The sequence below is a fragment of the Rattus norvegicus genome, chromosome X (assembly GCF_036323735.1).
Source record: "Rattus norvegicus strain BN/NHsdMcwi chromosome X, GRCr8, whole genome shotgun sequence".
Classification (NCBI taxonomy): Eukaryota; Metazoa; Chordata; class Mammalia; order Rodentia; family Muridae; genus Rattus; species Rattus norvegicus.
Genome location: NC_086039.1, coordinates 156084066 through 156105273, shown reverse-complemented (window position 1 = coordinate 156105273; position 21208 = coordinate 156084066). Strand labels below are relative to the sequence as shown.

Sequence of the window (21208 nt, the reverse complement as noted above, 5' to 3'; positions counted from 1 at the left end):
GAAGATGGGTACCTTTTCGCTCAGCCATGGCACATGGCCGCTCTGCTGAAGATGGTGCTAACGCCAGAGTCGCAGAGAAGGTAAGCCCAGCTCTGGAGGAGCGGGAGCATCGACCCAACCCTCCAGGGCTGCTCTGCCTGGTCCTGGGCATGTTGGGCTCCACCTGGCTTTGCTCAGCTGGCATGCTGGGTTGTGGGCCAGAACACTGATTCCCAAGGCCCAACGTCCCCTGTGTGCCTGGCTGTGTATCCTAGGGACCTCTAAATGGTCACAGCCCACTCTCGTGTACTCATTCCCACTGATGATAGTGATAATGAGAGAGGGGGGGCATAAGGGAGAGCCCATGCGTGTGAGTGTGGGCTCTGGGACAGCACTGGCTAGGGGCACTGTGGCTCCCTTGTCTTCTTGGACTGCTGAAGGAGCCTTCCTCCAGGAAATGGGATGTAAGGTGGAAGCAGCTCAGTGGCGCTATGGCGAAAGTCACACTTTTAGGCTTGTAAGGTGCTTTCAGTGGCCCTACCCATTAACCGAATGCTCCTTGTACCCCCACCGCAGTACACCAGGCACCACGGTGAGCCTGAGGGTTTCCCCCTGTTTTTGTGTGGAGGCTCAACCTCAGAGCCCCAAGCATCCCGGAGGTCAAGTGCCACACGGAGAGCTACAGCTCTCTGGGTCTCCAGTGCCCCACAGCCACTAATCTGCTTTCTGCCACATCAGCTCTTGTCTGGGCTGGACAGCCCCTGTAGGTGGAATCACTCAGTAAAAGGTGGCCTCTTGAGTGTACTTGTGTTGGTCCATTTCACTTAGCATCTGGATTCAAGATGTTTCACCCACGGTACAAAAGGTTCTTATGGCTCTCCCAAATAGCAGCTTGAACCAGTGCTCCTCCATCCCTCCATCCCTTCCCACACTCGAATGATAGTCCACTGCATGCATAGGTCATTTTACTCATTCCCTCATCTGCTGGTCCACACTTGGGTGACCTCCACCTTTTTAGAACAACAGGAAGATTTCCCAGTCTCCTTAGGAGAAAAGAGAGCTTGAGATCTACCGAGTTGACAAAAGAATATTGTCAGAATGATTTCAGTAGGAAAAGTAAGTGGGAGTGGGGTTATCTGGTAGTGGACAAGCTTAAGAAAGCATAAAATCCTGGTCAGGTCCTCCAGAGAGACCATGCTCCCACCTGCAGGGTGGGAGGAAAGGAAAACTGTAGCAAAGGAAGGTTAACAAGGCACACACTGAAAGCAGAAGTGACATGATGTGGAGGAAGGGAACTGTTATGGTGGTTGTCAATTTTACAGAAGTTAGAGTTATGGGGGAGACGGCCTCTGTGGGGGCAGCTTTCTAGATTATGTTAGGTGATGTCAGCATACTTCTTGCCCACTGTGGGTGACACCATTCCCTAGACAGGTGATGCGAACCAAGCACTAGCAGGAATGCATTCATTGCTCTTTTCTCCTGGCAGAGTACACAGTGTGATGAGGCTACTTCAAACTCCCCATACAAAGCAGTTGCCACATGGGAGACTATAATTGTGAGACAAATAAATCCTTCTGTAACTTGCTTTTGTTAGGGTATTTTATCAGAGCAATGGGGAAAGCACAGAGAAGGGAGCCCAGGAATTGTAGCCTCCTTTCAGGCTGGGTCCTATTATGATGAGAACACTGGGGATGATTTTAGAAAAAGAGCACCCGCAAGCATGGACACACTGATTTTGAGAGAGGTCTCATGAAGGATTTTAGCAGGACACACACTACTCAAAGGCACTCAAAATTAGCCACTGTGCATGCATGTGTTTCAACTTATACCGAGCTCTTACAAGGGAGGAAGGAATTCCTTTTACTTTATTTAGAGCTATCTCAATTAGTCCAAATGTTTAACCGAACTTGAACGAAGCATGTAAACATTGAAAAGGGGGGAATGGGGGCTGGGGATTTAGCTCAGTGGTAGAGCGCTTACCTAGGAAGCGCAAGGCCCTGGGTTCGGTCCCCAGCTCCGAAAAAAAGAACCAAAAAAAAAAAAAAAAAGAAAAGGGGGGAATGTATATTATTAAATTCATATGTTTAGGATCATATACTTCCACCCAGTAGAGATCTATGTGCCTGAGAATGAATCGCCAAGATGCACAACAGTAGCTAATTTTCATTTCACAAATTCTCTTGTCTTTTCCTTAGTTTTTCATGGTGTGAAACGCTTGGGTCTTGTCCTCCAAATTCTAAGAAAAGCAACCCATTGCTGTTTAGTGATCCAAAAATCAAACATACTGAGCAAGTAAAGGACGTGTTAATTTTCTACTCTCGTCTTGAACCAAAAAACAATGGGTACGTCTGTCTGTCTGTCTGTCTCCTCTCTCTCTCTCTCTCTCTCTCTCTCTCTCTCTCTGTGTGTGTGTGTGTGTGTGTGTGTGTGTGTGTGTGTGAGTGTGTGTGTGTGCGCACGTGCGTAATGAAAACCTACCATTTAAAAGCATCCTTGGAGGCTTGAGAGAAAGCTTACTGGTTAGGAGCACTTGTTGCTCTTGCAGAGGACCTGAGATCATTTCCCAGCAAAACACACATACACAAAAGAAGTCTATAAATGATTAAGTTTAAAACTTTAAACAACTCGATCTCTCTCTCCTCTCCCTTCCCTTCCCTTCCCACTCTCCCTCCCTCCCTCCCTCCCTCCCTCCTTCCTCCCTCTGAAAAGAGCCAGTATGCCAATTCCTCTTTTAAATGACCTTTCCTATAGACAGCCATACATCACATATGTACTCTTGGTTTCAAATGAGTACATTCATTATGTATATTGTAAGCAAAAGTAAAACAGTATATGACATAATGCAGCACATACATAGAAGAGGCAGACAGCAAAGCATCGTCAAATGAGGAACTTACAACCTTTAGCCAAAAAGACTGAGGTAGTCTTATTAAGGGAACAAAAGTCGTCAAATTGGGCATTTAAAACATCCAGCAGTAATGACTGGAAAGACCTAGTGAAGTGGGCTGCAGTTCCAGTCCCGGGCAGAACAACTTCTTCACACACCAGTTTCCAGCTTCTTATACACACCAAGCATTTTTATAGCATGGGGTCAACTATTGTAACAATAGTAACCTTTGTTGGAAATCATTCTCCTCCAGGCTATCTTAAGAATGTGTTCCTTTAAACACTCTTTGCTGTTTGTTGTTCTCCCTTTTCCCTGTCACAAAGGCAGGGGGTCAGCCTGTCTAAAGAAAGGGGCTCAGATGACACTTGACATAAACATGCTTAAGTCTGAGGTAAGAGGACCTATCTCATTGTCAGTGCTAGATCTCAACAGCCACAAGAATCCCATGGCGATGTACCGATATAATTTATATCACACGCACACACTGGCCATATGAGAATAGGTTGGAGATGTGAGCCAAATGTTTGAAACACAAATATTTCCTTCTCTCCTATCCACAATAGCTTGTCTAAACGTGCTTCTTTTGTGTGTTGACAAATAACATAAGCACATAGATATTTCTCAATCACACTGTAAAACCTCTTTATAACAATCTTCAGGAATTTACACTTACTTTTCAAAAAATGTAACCATGTGGCAGTTTTATAAATTTTATAAAAGTTCTGTAATTCTGTAAGCAAATTGTGCTGAACAATCTGAAATTGCTGAAAAGGATCCTAAAATACACTTGACAAATACAGAAAGAAAAGTGTGTAATGAAAATTCAGAGAGAACGGAAGGCTTACCAAAGCTAAGTCCATTTTATACAAAAGGGGTGGTAGTCTGGGAACGGGGAGATGGCTCTGTGATTAAGAGTGCTTACAAACCTTGCGGGAGACCTGAGTGCAGTGCTCAGCACCCACTTCATGTGGCTCACATTCACCTGCAACTACAATTCCCGGGAAATGCAAGGCCCTCCTGTGCCACCCACAGGAATCCAAATGCACCTGCACGTACTTACACACAGACAGGGTCAACAGAAAATGAATACTAAAATGAAACTAATCGACAATGTGGCCACGATCAAGTCCTTGTATTCCTCAGCACCACTAACCTGCTAATGTCATTTCAGATACTGTCATTTAATAGGCAATTTTCTTCTAACCGGTATTAAAAAAAAAACACGTGCATTCGTTGGATGATTTGAAAACCACCAACGAGAGACCTGGATATCTTGCCAACACAGTATCGTTAGCCACTCGGTATAACGAAAACACGGGTGAATTTGTACTTCATGAAGAATGGGGTACATACATATTGTGAACTGAAAGATGGTCAAAAAATTGCTAGTTATTGCATAAACAGTGGCTTCTGCCATTATCAAATTACACACACCAAACATTTCATAAATAGGTAAATTTGATTTTATTTGCCACTTTCCTATGGTCCTCAGGGTTTCAAACAAAGTTGGTGCCCAGGGGGCTCAGGTCATCCAGTTGTCCTCTGGAAAAGAAGCCACCCACCCTACAAGAAGCAGACAATGTGTTGCCCCACCAATCTGCACAAACTCAGCTGACTCACACCCCACAGCCTTAGTGCATAGGAAAAAGGCAAGATTGCAGGGCAACAGAGCTGATGTTCTGCCAACTTTCTATGGGCCAGTGTTCCCTTTGTCCATCACCTCCCACACTCAGAATGCCCCTGTCCTAGAGGAAGACTTCACCTCTGGTTTGACATGTGACGGCGATGTTTGTTGTAGGCACACAGACTGGAAATGTTAGGGGTTAGTTAGAAGCCTTAACAACCTGTGGGGTTGAAGTGTATTTCGGATGAACCAGAAAGAATCCAATTGTGCTTCCATAAAAAATGAGGGGAACCCATGCCCGTTTTAAATCTCAGGTCGCTTACAAGGGCAGAGTTGACACTTCCTCACTGCCGACTCCAGTGATTTCATGTTTCCCGGGAAGCTTCACTTAGTTAGGGTTCTGCCCGAGAAGCTCCATGCCAGTGTTGCTGGGCACGTCCAACAGGCACAGGAGAGAGCTCAGTGAGAAGTGATAGTTCCCCTCTAACACAGATACTCTGCCTTTGTGCAAGCACCTCCACTCCTGCATCATTTCCCTGAAAACCTACTTCTGTGGAGGAGTAAAAGAGGACATCCCTGGTCTGCATCCTCCCCAAGGCCAAGTGCTGTAGCCCTTCTTCTTATGGTCCACGCTGTGCGGCAGGACAGATGTGCTGTCACTACATGGGGATGACTTTCAGCTGTGTCCCAACCAGACCAGCACCCTGGCAACTCACCCTCAAGACTGAGTAAATATGTTTCTGCCGTTTGTGAGCTGTGGAACTCACCAACTCACATGCCCGTCACCTACTGCCTGTGACGTCACCTGTGGATATGAATGTGACTGCTTTGTACAGCACACAGACGTGTCCCCCTCCCTGCCCAGCCCCTGGACGACGAAATGCTCAGCAAAGAGGTGAGAAGAAAAACATGGTCAAGGTCAACGTTGTCAGCTGGGATCAAACTTCGGGGGGCTCTGATGACAGGGGCATTATTTTCCAGTATATTTAGAGTCGCTATGAGCAGGAAGAGAGTTTCCAGGTGTACCACAATCCCCGGTGCACAGGGAAGCATAATTCCACCAGAAAGCAACCCAGGGGTCATGCCACTTCTTCTAAGAACAGGGGTTCTAGGGAGAGGCTGCCTGTCCTAGCTTAAGGGCCTCAGAAAGGATCTGGCCTGCTCTGAGCCATACAGATAGCTTAGAGGCCATTTGTGCTATTATGTATCTCCTGTCCGGGTTCTGGCAGCTTGGGGGAGCCTGTGCCTCTGCAGGTAGTGTAAGGGTCATTTAGACAATCAGGTATGTCCGGTCCTGGCTGTGGGAGATGTGGAGGCCCAACAGATAACTCAGAGCACCAGGCTCTTTTAGGACCTCCACTCTCTAGCTTACATGAAACAAGGACAGGTTTTTACATCTTTTCCATTGAAAAGACATCCCTGCTTGCTTAATATCCCCAATTTCCCTGGAGATCTGTGGGTGAACTACCTTGGTGCTGCCAGCAGAGTGGGACACTGTCATAGGAGTTGTGACATTGTTACAGGAATTGCGGTGTACCCGGGGGGACAGACACACATCTACACATTTAGATGCTGTACAGTTGAATAGTAAGGGTCACAGAATGTGTTCGGTATACATCATCAGTGTGGACACGGAAGAAGAAGGAAGGAGAAAAAGGAGAAGGAAGGAGGAGGAGGAGCACGGGGATGAAAGGGGGGGAACGACAACAACAGCAGCAGCAGCAGCAGCAGCAGCAGCAGCAAATATATCTGAGCTCAAACGTCTAAGAAAGGAACATGTAGCTAGGGAGACATGGGTCAGCTGGTAAAATGCTTGCTGAACAAGCATGAGTTCACATCCCTAGAAAGCCTTTTCAGACCTCAGAACAGGGGCTTTAGACCTGGGTCAGAGGTTAAGAGCACTTGCTGCTCTTGCAGAAGACCTGAGTTCAAATTCCTGAACCCATCAGGTGGCCCACAACAGCTCTACCTCTAGGGGTCTGTCACCCTCTGTGGCCATCTGAATGCATGAGTAGACAGACAGACAGACAGACAGACAGACACATATAGATCCACATAAATAAAATAACCAAAATAAAAGTTTAAAGAAAAATCTCAGCACAGCAGTGTGTGTGTGTGTCACAGCCGCATTACGGGGCAGAGACAGGTGGATCCCTGGAACCCAATGACCTAACACGGTAGCCCAGTGGCTGAGCTCCACCTTCACAAGGAGACCAAGATTCATAAAATAAACCAGACATCAGAAGTATCTCTGGCCACAACATGCAGAGGCTCATGTGTGCAACACACACAAAAAGGAATAGGTACACACAAACACACACACACACACAGAGAGAGAGAGGGGGGGGCATGTATGTGTGTGTGTGTGTGTGTGTGTGTGTGTGAGAGAGAGAGAGAAAGAGAGAGAGAGGGGGGGCATGTGTGTGTGTGTGTGAGAGAGAGAGAGAGAAAGAGAGAGAGAGAGAGAGAGAGAGAGAGAGAGAGAGGAATAAAATTCAACACTGGGAAAACACTATGGAGACTATCCACGCCTGGTAAGGATAGGTACAATATCTCAAGTAGGAGACACTCAAAGCTGGAAGTAATAGGACATTATATAATAATATGATTAAAGAAATAATTCTCTGGGCTCACTGGCACTTTGCACAAAGGGGGAAGTTCTTTTTGGATAATGCAAATTTTAGACAGTAAAGTGATCCAGCAGGGAAGCCCTCATTCACTGTGGAGGAATGCAATTCCACTTGTAGAAAATGGGAGAAGCTGAACACTGACTCCTTTCAATGCTTCTACACAACAGGGCACAGTGAGACAAGTGGCCTGGACTACACCTGGCCCCATGCATTAACGCAGGCGACAACACACCACCTCCACAGGGCATGGGGCCCTTTCTGTCTGAGAAGGGGTGAAACTTCAGGAACGTCAGAAAGAGAATGTGACTCAATGATTCATCCCAACGAGTCTGAAACGATTTCATGTTTATTAAATCAAATGTTGCCAAGTAAAGAACTCCCAGGGTATACATACAGGAAGTCACAGGACATGAGATTTAACTGTACAGGAGACCTGATATATCCCTGATGATCAAGTACTCTACATGCGCAATAAATTTCAAAAAAAAAAAAAACCCAAAACATTGTCAGGTACTACTATCCATACAAGTGAGGAATTTAATAAACCACGGCGAGTCAAGCTCTATTCGAGTTAAGAATCACCTCTTAATGGGACAGAGACACATTTAACTGGAAGACCTCATAAATGTTGTCTTCAAATAACATTTCTACAGATGCACACCACGTTACTCACATCAATCTCGGGAGGTGTGATGAATTCTACTAATTTACTTTTTTTTGGGGGGGGGACCTGAGGACTGAACCCAGGGCCTTGCGCTTGCTAGGCAAGTGCTCTACCACTGAGCTAAAACCCCAACCCTACTAATTTACTTTTTAACAGCACACTACCTTTGGAGGCTTAAGGTCCGTCCCATAGGCTGCATCACTGAACACATTTAAGAGCAGAGTGTAAAAAACAGACTGCATCTTCTTTAATTGTTTATCTGGACAAGACAAGGATGGCCCACTTGTGTGCCTTCTAGTTTGGGAAAATGATGCTCACGTATGATAATGCGCTATATCAATGCCAACGAGTGCCAACCCTTAATTACGATGCTAACAGGGAAGGCCTGTTGTTTCTACCCCGGGGTTGGAGCTTCCTACAGACGTATTTGTACTGCTGCCACACAAATCCTTGGGTACATTTGGGTTTGAACAGAAAGAGGCATCTTCAGGAACAGGGGGAGAACACGGAAGATCTAGTCGCCAAAACTGCAAACACCACAGGTAGCTTTACCCAGCTTATTTCTTCTCCGCTCATATTGACTTTTGTCCTCCAAAGTATTACGAGAATAACATATCCAGGAGAGACTGTGGGGCAGCAGCAGTCTCTTGCTGGCTCTGTTAAGAAAAGAAAATGTTAAATGGGTGTGAAATAAACAGCACTCAGGGTTGGACTTATTTCCATTTTCTATGTGAAAGGCTCGGTACTTACATGCATCATCAGAAGTTTTACTTCCAAGGTGGCTATGAGATGTCTCAGCTCTTCAGCAATGGAATTTGCCCGAGAATCCCTCAGCACCTCAAATTTCTGAAGCAAAAAGACATGTGCGGAAATCAGCCCTGGTCATCTTGCCTTACAAATGCGAACACCACCATTTAAAAGGGAGCAGATGTAATCAAAGACATATGACTCTGACACGGGCATACACCCTGGACAACATGAAGATCGAAACACCCAACAACGTGACACAGACTTTGCCACTCCTCGACCCACTGCTAAATGTTCAAATCCTGAGGGATTAGCTGTAGGGGTGGCCCAGGCCAAAGGTGCCTGCCTGCCTACCGTGCCCGAGAGCCTGGGATGCCTCTCCCTGCACAGCACAAATGAAAGGCAAGGAAGCCAAATGAAGACAGAGAACATGAGGTGTGAGCCTATTCACTGCCACTCGCCCACTTCTGTGCAAGATGGAATACCTTGTCCTGTACTATGAGCACTGTGCACCAGTGCACCAGGAACCTAAAACTCAACCTTTCCACTCCACGTTCCCTTTAGCACTGAGTGAAATAGCACACACTCCACCTAAACGGTTTTGCTAAATCCTGTGGAGGAATAAAACTTTGCAGGACCTCTTCCATAGTATCAAGATACAGTGACCATAGAAAATGGACCAACACAGAGAGCTTAAAGTTGGAATCGGTGAGCAAGTTTCTAGGCCACTGAGTACTTGAAGACTGATATTTCAGCAGGAACAGACACTGGCGCCTCTCCCTCCCTCTCTTCTCTTCTCTCTTCTCTCTTCTCTCTTCTCTCTCTCTCTCTCTCTCTCTCTCTCTCTCTCTCTCTCTCTCTCCCTCCCTTTGTGTGTTTGTGTGTGTGTGTGAGTGTGTAAGTGCACACATGTGTGTGCCAAGGGTGGGGATTTGTTTTCAGAGAGAATCACAAGAAAGCAAGGAAGAATTCCGTGAACTCGGGTGTTTGGGATCATCTGAATTACTCTGGATGAACAAAATTCTAAATGAAACATGAACAAGACAATTCACATTGAGTCTGAACAAAAGCAGAAGTCCAGTGTTTAACTGTTTTCTAGAAGAGCTGCAAACCTGAAGAGGGCAAAAGTCAATCAACGCGCCTAGGAAGAACTTACAGAGACGATGATGGAGGGTAATCCTCAAATCACAATCTCTCTGACTTCCACTTACTTTCTCACTGAGTGCTACTACACCCGGGAGCTGTCTTATGGGTGTAATTGGCCATCTGAAGCCATGTTTCAGTCCAACAATGAAGGAAAATATAAGAGGATGGAGTAAGTTAAGTAAGTGCAAACATTCTTGTCACTGTTTTGCTTAAAAACGGATCACGAGGGTCTGGGAAGACAGCTTCAGTGTGTAAAAGTGTTTCTCAAGGGGCAAGAATGCAGCAGTAGGCAAGGAGCCTGCTCCACAAGCATAAAAAGCCAACCTTAGCTCTTCAGCACACATGTTAAACGTCAGGCATGGTGACACACCTACTGATGCAGGATAGGCCGAGCCTTAGGACCCTGTGAACAGCCAGCCTAGGCATAGTGGAGAGATCGGGGTCCAGTGAGTCATCCTGTTACCAAAGGAAATGACGGAGTCCGGCACAGTGGTGCACACCTGCCATCCCAGCAGCACTCAGGAGAGAGGCTGGCAGGCAGGCGGATCTCGGTGATTTTGGATCCAGACTGGCCCACCTAGTGAGTTCCAGGACAGCCAGAGCTATACAGTAAGATCCTGTCTCAAAATTAAAAACAAATAAACAAAAACCTAAAGGAAACAAGGTTAGGATGAACAGTATCCATAAGAGTTGACCTCCGACCTTTACGCACCTATGCAGAGACAGGTACACGTGTGTGCATGTGTGCACATACATACACAAGGGAAGAATGCACTGGGAGGCAAGATGGGATGATCGAAGGAGCGTAAATGCCCTGCCTGTACAATATCAACAGCTGCAGATGAAATTACCAAGGCAGCAAGTCCTGCTTCGAATGTTTCTCCTAACCATGAGGGAATCCTAAAATTACAAACTGACTTTGTACTTAGGTTGACACGGAGCACGAGGAAAATGCTGGAAGGTGTTTGCAGGTCACTTTTCTAAGGTGCTATCCGAAGCACAGAGAGAATACCGGAATAGCCAGTGTCCCCTTGTGTGGGTTGATTTGAAGAATGTTCAACAGACCTCCAAGTATTCTTCACACAGTGACTTAAATTCCTCCATTCTGTTCTTCTGCAGAGTGAGAGATTCATGAATAAACTTCTGTTGCTCCATAAACATATTCTACAAACAAAGACAGTACAAGATGTCAGAACAAAAAAGAAAAAAAAAAAAAGAGAAAAAAAATAAAAAAAAGAAGATGTCAGAACAAGTCAGGGGTAGGGGAAACCTTAGAGAAACAACGCAATGGTGTATTATATTTATGCAAAACAGATGGTGTAATACATGCACCATTTTTTCAATTAAAACAGTGACCACATTTACAACACTAACCTAATAGTAGAAAAATAACCTTCATAATGTGAAGCTCATTCATGTATTGGGAAGTTGTCTACTTAACAGTACTCAACACATAGCTATTAGTTCCTGAAGACTCGAAAACCTACCTATAGGAGGCCTCCAAATCTGCGGACTCTCTTGGGTTTTTAGAACCTACCTTGAGTTGTCCCCATCATACGTCACTCCACCAGGTAGGAACCCACTGCATTTGCACACAGTGCCATGCTAACAGGGTTATATTCTAGAAAACTTACTTCAGATGCTGCCCTGGACCAATACATGAATGCACATCTAAAAGAAACTGTTCAAAGAATTCTGTGAGATGGGGACTTTATCCTCTCCTTCCACTCTGAAGAAACCGAGGCCCGAGTGTAAACTGTTCTTCTGAGTTAGCATAACTACCAAGTAACAGGACCGTGACTGCGATCCAATTGGTGGGATTCCAGAGTCCATGCTCCTGACTTGACCTGGACCGGACAGCATCTCCATCTCCCTCAGTACACCAGCCTCCGCTTCCCCACCTCTGGAAGTCAGAATCTCCAGAAGGCAGCTCCATCCTCCAGCAGGAAGAAAGAACCCCAGAGGCACCACAGACTACAGTACCTGTCCCCAAAACCCCATTCTCACCTCCAGGGAAAAGGTGACTCAGTCACCATCACAGGTCCATCACTGCATGGCAACCTTTTCCCTCTTCTCCTCTGGGGACAGGGCTGGGCTGAACTCCAACCACTGACATCCAAGTCTCCATCTGCCCTGCCACAGCCACAGCCACAGCCACAGCCACAGCCACAGCCACAGCCACAGCCACAGCCACAGCCACAGCCACAGCCACAGCCACAGCCACAGCCACAGCCACAGCCACATGGGTCCTCTGCATCCCTGATCCCTGTGTCAGAAGGCTACTTGGGGCCCTCCCACTGTTTGGCATCTGCACCTTGGGGATCCTGAAGGCTCCCCGCTCAGGACACAATCCCATACCTTCCCCTGCACTCTGCAGACGCTACCTGCTCATCCCCAGATGTCCCCACCAACCTGGCTCCTCACCCATCATCACCCTCCTTGTCATCTCTCCACAGGGAAAAGAAACGAGTCAGGGAGGAAGGCCCATCTCTCCTCACCACACCCACCACCCTCCTTGTCTCCCTGAGCTCATGTCCTGCGGCAGGAAACCTCTGCTGCTACCTCTGATGCTGACACAATGGACTCCTTCAAAGCTAAGCCTGATACTCACGCAGAGTTTTTCGGCATGCTTCTTGACTTGGTTTGCATCCGTGGTTAGCTTCTTACTCAAATTTGTAACCTGAAGAGAATAGTCCTGATAAAGTTTCTGCCTGTAAAGGACAACAGTGGACACTGTGTTATCCCTTCTCGAAATGAAGACCACGCATTCAAGGCACGGCTGACTTGTCCTCACTCAAGCTACCGATGGAGGACTGGGAAAGAGCATCTAAAACATTCTGATGCGGAAATGGAAAATGAGGAGGATTATTTCATATCACACTAAGAGTGTGTGTTCTGCCTTGGCCAGGATAGAAGTCACTTCACAACACTCATTGTGTAGGAATTCTCAGGAAGAAGAAACATAGTTTTACTAACATTCCACAAGTATTTGCCTCTGAAGTGCACAACTTCTGCTTTACTTGTTCCTTTTATGGAGATTGGTCCAATGAGGATGCACACCTACGAAAATCACAGAGCTCTGTGGACACCTACCCACTCTTCCTCACTGTCCCAGTGAGGGTTCTGGTACACCTGTATGGTGAATGCTGCTCCTGAAACCTCTGCAACATTGGAGGCGAGAGATTGTCATCTCATTTCACAGCGAAGAGATGATATCATGGACTGCAGGATGTATGTTTTGGGGATCTCAAGGTCAATGCACCCAGCACTTTGACACAATGCACACACCTTCCTTACTGGTACACGGATTCAACTGCCCCGTGTGAAAACAGTGTCAAAACATTCTAATTCATTCTCAGGAAACACAGTTGCTTTCAGTCGCCACAAGAAGCTATCCGGCAAAAAACCAAGATGGTTCTACACCAAACCCAAGGCAAATACACTTGCCGACAAAATTTCTACCTTGTGGGGCCACTGGCTATTCCCCCTTCATCGTGCCCACAAACCAACTGTCAACAGCTCTGGGATCAAAGTGCCAAGACCTTACCTCTGTTCACACTGGGTTTTTAGAATGTCCTTAACTTTGACCTCCATGGCAAGGAAAGATGATGCCATGATCCTCAAGAATCTTTCTCTGTTTTCCTGGAGAACTTTCTGAATCGGCTCTGTAAAAGGAACATGATCTTGTAGGCATTACTGCAAAAGACCCTCACCGGTATTGGAAAGACACTTGTTATCAATAGACGGAAAAGATCTGTCCATGCAGAGGTTATCTGCCTCCTCTCTTTCAGCCAAGAATTTCAGTGGCTCCGATCTTAACGGGAAACTGGGTAGTTGGATTTCAGTGTCCAGATATTACATACAAAACATAACGCAGAGAACTTGACAAAACTTACAAAAAAGGGTATCAAGTCACGGTGTAATTTCTTTACTAGACGGCATTCATAAAGGATGGATTTTATCAATGTACTAAGTGTGCTCCAGTTGGAGGACACATTAGGAGGGGCTGTTGGGCTACTTGGTGCAAAGCACAGATATGGCCCCTGCGCAAAAATCTCTCAAGGCCCAGAGATCAGCGCACAGTGAGATGAAAAATACGGTAAAGATTGTGGGCATTGATGCTTTTGGACCAGTTTGATGAGGTAGACATCCTGAATCATTTAAAGGGAAAACTGACTCATGGAAAAGTCTGTGGTATTGGGGTTGGAACCCAGAGGCTTCAACATACGAGGCAAGTGTCCTCCACCCCACTACATCCCTATCCTGAGTCCTGGAGAGTTTCTACATGTAACTCTCCATCGGAAAATCCCACAGACCTCCCAGCTGGTTCTCAGTTTGTAGTTTTTGTCCAACAGTTCACGAGACTAACCTCTGACAGCGATTTAAAGAAGGATTAGCCCGATCATGCTATAGCCACAGGCTAACAGTACTGACTTCAGTTTTCCACTTCATGTGCTGTCTTTTTGCACGATAAATCGTGGGCAGCTATTTAACGAGGATTGGCCCTCTGCTAGCAACCCCACTCTCCCCAGCAAATAAAAAAGACCTAGACGAGAATACAAACGAGTGAAGTGAAATGTGGTATTAAAAGCAGATGCATCACTTGTGTGATTCAAAAACACATAATTTCTTCCCACTTTTAAATATCTCACAGAGAGTAGGTAAGAATAGTCACACGGCAGGTGCCATGATCTTCATATGGACAATTACCATGAAGTAGAGACTCGACGAACTAATAAATACTATTTTGACACTGAGTGTTTGAGAGCAAGGCAGTAAACACGCTCCTCCTCTCTGCCAGGTGACAACTCCCTCGCCTTGTACTTCTTCGGCTCAATTTTATCAAATTCCGAATGCCTCCTAGAACATACCTTCTAATTCTTGGAACAAATCCTGTTTTTTCTTCCTGAAAAGAAATCACATTAACTCTTTACTTCAACGTATACAAAAGGCCACCTTTGCAGAGTGAGCAGAGGAAGTGGAGTGTGCCACACAGCCTATATAAGGTTCTCGGTTCAAGAGCGGACGTTGACTCTTGTAGATTTCTAGAGAGGTGCAAGTGTACGCGTGTGCCGCCATCAGAGGTAGAAGTGTGTTTGTGTGGGTGGGTGGGTGGGGTGTCCTCCTCTAACCATCTCCACCTTACTCCTGTCAGAAACGTTCTGTGACAGGACTTGTAGTTTGCTGGCGGCATGCGATTTTGATTCTGTAACACACTGAACATCTGATGGACTGCAGGATGAATGCGTTGGGGCCTTTAAGCTCAATGCACCCAGCGCATTCCTGTGACTCACACACCTAACCCACTCCTGCATTTGTTTCTTTGTTTCTTTGTTTGTTTATCTCTCAATTTATTTTTGTTAGGTTGGCATCAAGAAAGAACTTCTCTGCCACACCTCAGCCCTCAGTTCTGGGGTTCAAAGGTGTTAAGTGGGGTCATGTGTAGCTTTTTCTGTGGGGGGTTGAGGATGTAACCTCAGATTCCTGTGTTTGTACATTGAGCACTCTTTCACTGAACCATCTTTCCAGCCTGACTTTTCTAAATGCATTTTATGAGTGGATGAAAAAATGAAATGTGGTCACCTGTCCTGTTGCCTTTCTGTTCCAGAGGCAATAGTTTCCTCCCTACCGGCAACAGGGACTTCTTTGTTGGCTGTATTAAAGACAAAGAGGAAAACTATTTTCAAAGAGGAAAACTATTTTGAGACAAAGTGTGCTGCTCCCATCACCTACCATGGAAAACAGACTCACTGTGGGGTTTCTAGGACCCATAGCCACCAATGATATCTTACCCTTTTGAAAGAAGCCATGCAGAGGCCCAAACAAACCACATATATACACATACAAGCACAGAGTAAGTGAGTGTGGGAGCGGTGGCACACAGAAGTATGCCTACAAACAAACATACATTGTGTATGTGTGTGTGTGTGTGTGTGTGTGTGTGTGCACGCGTGTGTATGTGTGTGTGTATGTGTGTGTGTGTGAGAGAGAGAGAGAGAGACAGAGACAGAGACAGAGAGAGACAGGGAGACAAAGAGACAGGGAGACTGAGGAGAGAGAGAGAGAGAGGGAGGAAAGAGAGCTTGAGGGAGGGAGGGAAGAAGGAAGGGAAGGAGGGAGAATGTGTTAGAGGGGTAGACAGAGGCACACGCACATAAACAGACACACATGAAATTTATTAGGCTTGAGTCTAGATCAGCTGGTGCCGGCACCTGCTGCACACGCCTTCGACATGTGACACATGTGTTCCCAGAGAGGCATACTGCATATTGCCTGGAAAGAACTGTCTTATGAGCCTTGCAGGTTTCATGTGAGGTCGGAATTTCAGGTGGGGGAAGCTTAAGCCACAAGAAGCTTGGGCAACAGTTCATAGCATCTGAAACCTCCCACTATTGCAAGAAAGCAATCTCCATGCACCACACCCACTCGGTGTCCCACCTGCCAAGGGATTTTTAGGATGTCTCCTGGGGGTAGACACATCCCTCGAGCAGCCCCTCTGGTTTGCTTGTGTTTTGTCATGATGTGGTTTTGTTCTGTTTCTTTTTACCTGCAGCGATTGCACCTGGTGGGTTCTGGCTGTCATCTGAAGAGAGATTTGGGACCACACTTGGGTGCCTGCCGACACTGGCAGTGGCCTTCCTTTCACTGCTTGACATGGCTAGAAGCTTCTTGGGTTAGACAGCACTCCTGGAAGTAGAGATGCTGGGCAGAATTGCAAGATGGCAAGGGGAGAAAGGACCAGGACTCCACGGGGTGTGGCTGGGTGCCCTGGCACTTGTGCTGGAGCAAAATGAGGGCAAGAGCATGTCACCAATGTCCTGACCTGCCCCGTTCCTCTATCTGGACCTGGAGCTCCCCAACCCACTTCCTCTCAAGATCAGTACCCTTTCCTGCTTTTGCAACCCCTGTAAAACAGTGCACCTACTGCTGGCATCTGGTTGGGAACTCCAACTCACTGAGGTCCTACTCAGTCCCCGAGGCTATGTCTTACAGCTCACACGTTGTCCCATTTAGCCCTCACAATCCATGCCACCCCATGACTGCCGACGACTGCTCCCTCGCCTTGCCCTCTGTGGCCTTGTGCGGTATCATTTGGAAAGTGAAGCTCCTGGTATGACTCTACCAGTTTGCCTTGGACCTGCCTCTTTGTGATCCCACTGCCCTAGCACATGAGCTAAGGCTCCTCTCTGAACCCTGTCCTAACTGGACTGCCTCTACACCGAGTTCCCCAATAGCAAATCATCCACCCAGGGTACTCTTCTGGCCTTGGAGCCTCCTTAGTCTCAGAGCGTGGCTGGGCATACCTAAGTAGGCACCACCTCCCAGTGCACGTCTCTCAGACTGGTTGGGAAGGCATGTACACCCAGGGTCAAGTGGCTTCAACTAGTACTTGTGGGACTTGGATAGAGATGTTGCCTTTGTTGAAGGGGACCAGACCTGGCCAGTCCCTTCAGACAGGCATTTATGTTGAAGGAGGCAAGGCTCACGGCCGCATATAAGCAGGAACCAGAGGTCCACTGAGGACCCCAAACAGATTCACAGAGCTCATGTGGAAGGTCACTACTTCTGTTTCTCTACTTCGCTGTCACAGCCAACTCTCTTCAAACTTGCCACCCACCTGGACCCCCTTTCATCCACTGCCCTCACTGGTCTATTTTACTTCCAGGTGGGAAATCTTCCAAACTTCTCATCACAGATAGACCTAGTGCCTTCTGCCTCAAGATCACACTATGTTCCACAATGGCCCGAGGCCCCAGGCTGACTGTGTTTTCTCACCATCAGAGACTCAAGACTGACTCTGCTAACACCCTATCACTCATCCAGGTGACCACAATTCAATACATTCCTCTGAGACGCTCCTTCTGCCCACCCCTCAGTTAGAGGCCCCACATTCCAGAATGGGTCTCTGATTACCAGGGACACTACTATGCCTGAGGCTGCCTACAGGTACTCCCAAAGGTGTGAGGCCTGTCCATCAGCCACCCATTCCCAGCTTGGGCCCTGTTGTTGCACATGTGTTTGTGCAGAGTGCCCAGGGTTCCCCATCCACTTCAGACTAACTCTCCTGGACAGATATTGCTCATGGAAGCAGCACAGGAGGATCCAGGTGTGGACCAGTCAGGATCCAAACAAAACAAAACAACCAAAAAGAAACAACAACAAAGGAAACCGAAGAATATGGAAAAAAAAAAAAACCCAAACCTGTCAGAAATGTGTAAAGGTGCCTACTCCCTCTCCCGGCGCCATCCCCCTCTCTATGGTCCTGTTGCCCTCATCACACCCCTTCTCATTCTCAGCCTTAGGCCCTCTTGCAGTCCCCAGGAAAGTGAAATAAAGCTTCTGATGTCACCTCACAGGTTTTCCAGGACCCTCACGTTCCGTGATCACACTGTCCCAGGATGATAAGTGCTTCAGTCCGTCCTGGTAACTCTAACCCACTCCTGGAGGCCCACCACGAAATGTCCTCCCAAAACCTATTCCACAGAATGTCACCACCACCACCACCCCCCAAAAAAATAAAAAAAAAAAAACTCATGCCACAATGACAAGGACTTCAATCTGTCCTGGTGCCTCTAACCCACCCCTGGAGGCCCCACATGCAACGTGCCCCTAAAACCCATCCCATGACAACACGGCCTTCACTTTGTCCTGGCGCCTCTAATCCACCACTGGAGCCCCACCATGGAACGTTCCCCCCAAACCCATCCAACGGAACATTCCCCCAAATCCCGTCCCACGACAACAAGGCCTTCAGTCTGTCCTGGTGCCTCTAACCCAGCCCTGGAGGCCCACCACCGAACGTCCCCTGCAAAACCGTCACCCACCTAGGCTCCTCGAGTCCGCAACACAGCCTTCTTCCACTCACACAGGTCGATCTGCCTTCATCTGGACCTCGTCCAGATATAACGACCTCTGATTGGTTGATATGCCACAGGCACATGCGCACTGGCTACCACCACTCTGCGCATGCCTCAAGGGGGTCCAGCTTGCCTCAGCCGCTCTCATTTGCTTTCCTGTTGAGGGATGGCCCGTCGCTTCAGTTCATTGGGACACAGCCGCAGCCTGTTTTGCCTTTGTCCTTATGTTTTATCTCAGATTGGCTGCAACAGAAAGAAGCCTGAATGTGTGTCACAGAGAGGTCCGTTTGAGCTGGAAAGGTGATGGGATATGCATGCCCAAGGGGTGAGGCGATCCTATACGTATGTACGAACAGCATTCTGGAGATGCTCTAGGGCTAGGAAAACCTATCATTCACACAAGTACACTTGGGTGCCGCAGTTGCACATGGCATGACTGGAGGGTTCAGTGTACTTTCCTCTTTAGTTGGCACTGGTGTTGCGGTATGCCCTTGGCTGTATCTCAGAGGCCTCGGGTGTTCAGTCTGGCCCTAAACAGTACACAGTAGTCAGATCTCGGATCCCATGAGCCCCTACCTAAACTGCAGTGTCTGGCTCAGACATCCCAAGCCCTCTTTTTCTCGAACCTCTTCTCTGACCCTCCGGGGTGGGGTGGGGTGGGGGTCCTAGTCCAGTCTCAGACTAAAGGCAGACTCAGGCTTATTACAACACAGGCCCTCTTGGGCAAGTCTCCTTGGGATCCCCACCATCCTCTCCGAAGGGCTGTGGTCCAAGCATTACTCTCTTCTTAACTCAGCTGAGCTGAGGATGCCCTTTCACCCAGTTGTTCACCTAGGTTACCCAAACTTACTACAACACCTCTGAGCCACTGTGCGCATCCCTCCCTTCACAGAGCAGTCACAGCAACTTGGTCCCAGCCTTTCCAAAGACGTGCATCCTTTCCTAGGGTGTGACTGACTCATAGCAGTGGGGTGATGAGAGCAAGACAGTATTGGGAGATTTCTACAGCCAGGGAGGGCATCGTAACATCTACAAAACAGTGGATCCAGGAAAACTCCGAGTCAGTGGGACACATCTCATACAAAGAAAGCATCACACAGGTGAAGCAGTAGAGGAAATTCCACAAAGGTCCCTTAAATCTCTACCTGAACCCTGGTGGCCTGCCTAGGCACTGGCAAAAACCTGCTATCCATTTCTCCTGAAAAATTAAAAACCGGCTAACACAGCAACCAGCAAACACACACCTATGATGGTGTTAGGTCCGAGTTGAACCTCTTCCAGGAGACTTGAATGAGACTCATGGACTCGCGATCGATATAAAAGCAAGAGGAGTTTAATTCCAACATGTTGGGATCCTCCCACTTCAGGGGGGAAGACTAAGACAGCAGACTGTAACAGAGAGTTATAAACCTTGAAAACAATTGGTGCAGAATTCAAACAATGGTAACTAGGCAGGGTACTGTGTGCATTTGGTGGAGTGAAACAACTTTCAGATCTGGATCAGTATACTGTTCAAGACACTCCCGGCCGGCAAGGGGGTGCAGGTAGGGGGCTCAGATCAAAGGCACAGGTAGCTTTGTGTGACAGTTTGGCTTGTACCTGTTCCAGGAACTAAACCAGCTTTTTTTCTTCCTGGAAGAGAGGGGTCCTTGTGCTCAGAGGTTTGTGGTGGGAATTTTCCTACTGCCCCAGATAGGCCCCAACTCTGGCTCTTTCAAATGGCTGACTGAACTCTTTTTTTTTCTTTTTTCTTTTCTTTCTTTCTTTCTTTCTTTCTTTCTTTCTTTCTTTCTTTCTTTTTTTTTTTTTCCGGAGCTGGGGACCGAACCCAGGGCCTTGCGCTTGCTAGGCAAGCGCTCTACCACTGAGCCAAATCCCCTACCCCGGCTGACTGAACTCTTAAACCTGCACTCATGCTGCCTCTAGTACGTTGCAGGAGCCTGTGACAGGTAGGACGATGCAGGAATGTTCTTCAGTGGACCAGCGCTTTACTTTTCTACCATGGGAAATATCTGATCACAGAGGACAAAAGCCCTCAGCTTATGAAAATATGGGTCCTCTTTAAATCTCTTATAATGAAACTCACCAAGGAGGGCCTCAGCCCCATCTGCTTCCCCAGCCCAGGCCCCAGCAGCACAACAGCTCTACACTAATCTGTTACAAGGGTAGACAACGCAAGCGACATGCCAGCTCATGGCCTCCCATGCCTCTTCATGCCACTCCCTGCCCCCAGGAGTCCTGAGCTCTCCAGCACCCCAGAAAAAAATGCAGAAGGGAATAATGCATTTTAACCCCTTGGCTCCCTCGTTCCCAGTCCAAGTGGAGAAGACACCCATTAATCTCAGGGCTAACTCGGCCAATCCCTCTAACTCATGACTCAGCCAAGGGGCCATGAATTCCATGCACTTCCTATCGATGTCCACCCCACCGGGGTTGGAGTGCCCCAAAGTCAGATCACTATTTTAACCATTTTTTCTTGTTTTCCCACAGTTCAGGCAGCAGGATGTTTCAGTGGGACATACCTCCAGTTGCCACAGGCTACAGGCCTGAGACAGAGTCTCACTGTTCTTTGGCTCACAAGACTCTACACAGGGCCCTGGTGGCACACTTCCACCACCCTACACGTGTCATGCTCTCTTGGTCTACTTTCCTGAGTGGGGAGGAGAAGAGGTT

The 21208-nt window shown here is 47.4% G+C and overlaps 1 protein-coding gene across 1 annotated transcript; it reads right to left on the bottom strand.

Annotated features, from left to right (window-relative positions):
- Positions 1-7448: 7448 nt before the first annotated feature.
- On the bottom strand, positions 7449-18629 carry LOC134484028 (X-linked lymphocyte-regulated protein 3A-like). The gene is made up of 9 exons (XM_063280396.1): positions 18503-18629; positions 16225-16364; positions 15261-15330; positions 14549-14583; positions 13225-13342; positions 12289-12388; positions 10743-10841; positions 8535-8630; positions 7449-8440 (listed from the first exon to the last, which is right to left on the bottom strand). The coding sequence occupies exons 2-9, from the start codon at positions 16331-16333 to the stop codon at positions 8384-8386; spliced, it is 684 nt and encodes a 227-aa protein (XP_063136466.1). The 5' UTR covers positions 16334-16364; positions 18503-18629; the 3' UTR covers positions 7449-8383.
- Between the last annotated feature and the right edge of the window lie 2579 nt (positions 18630-21208).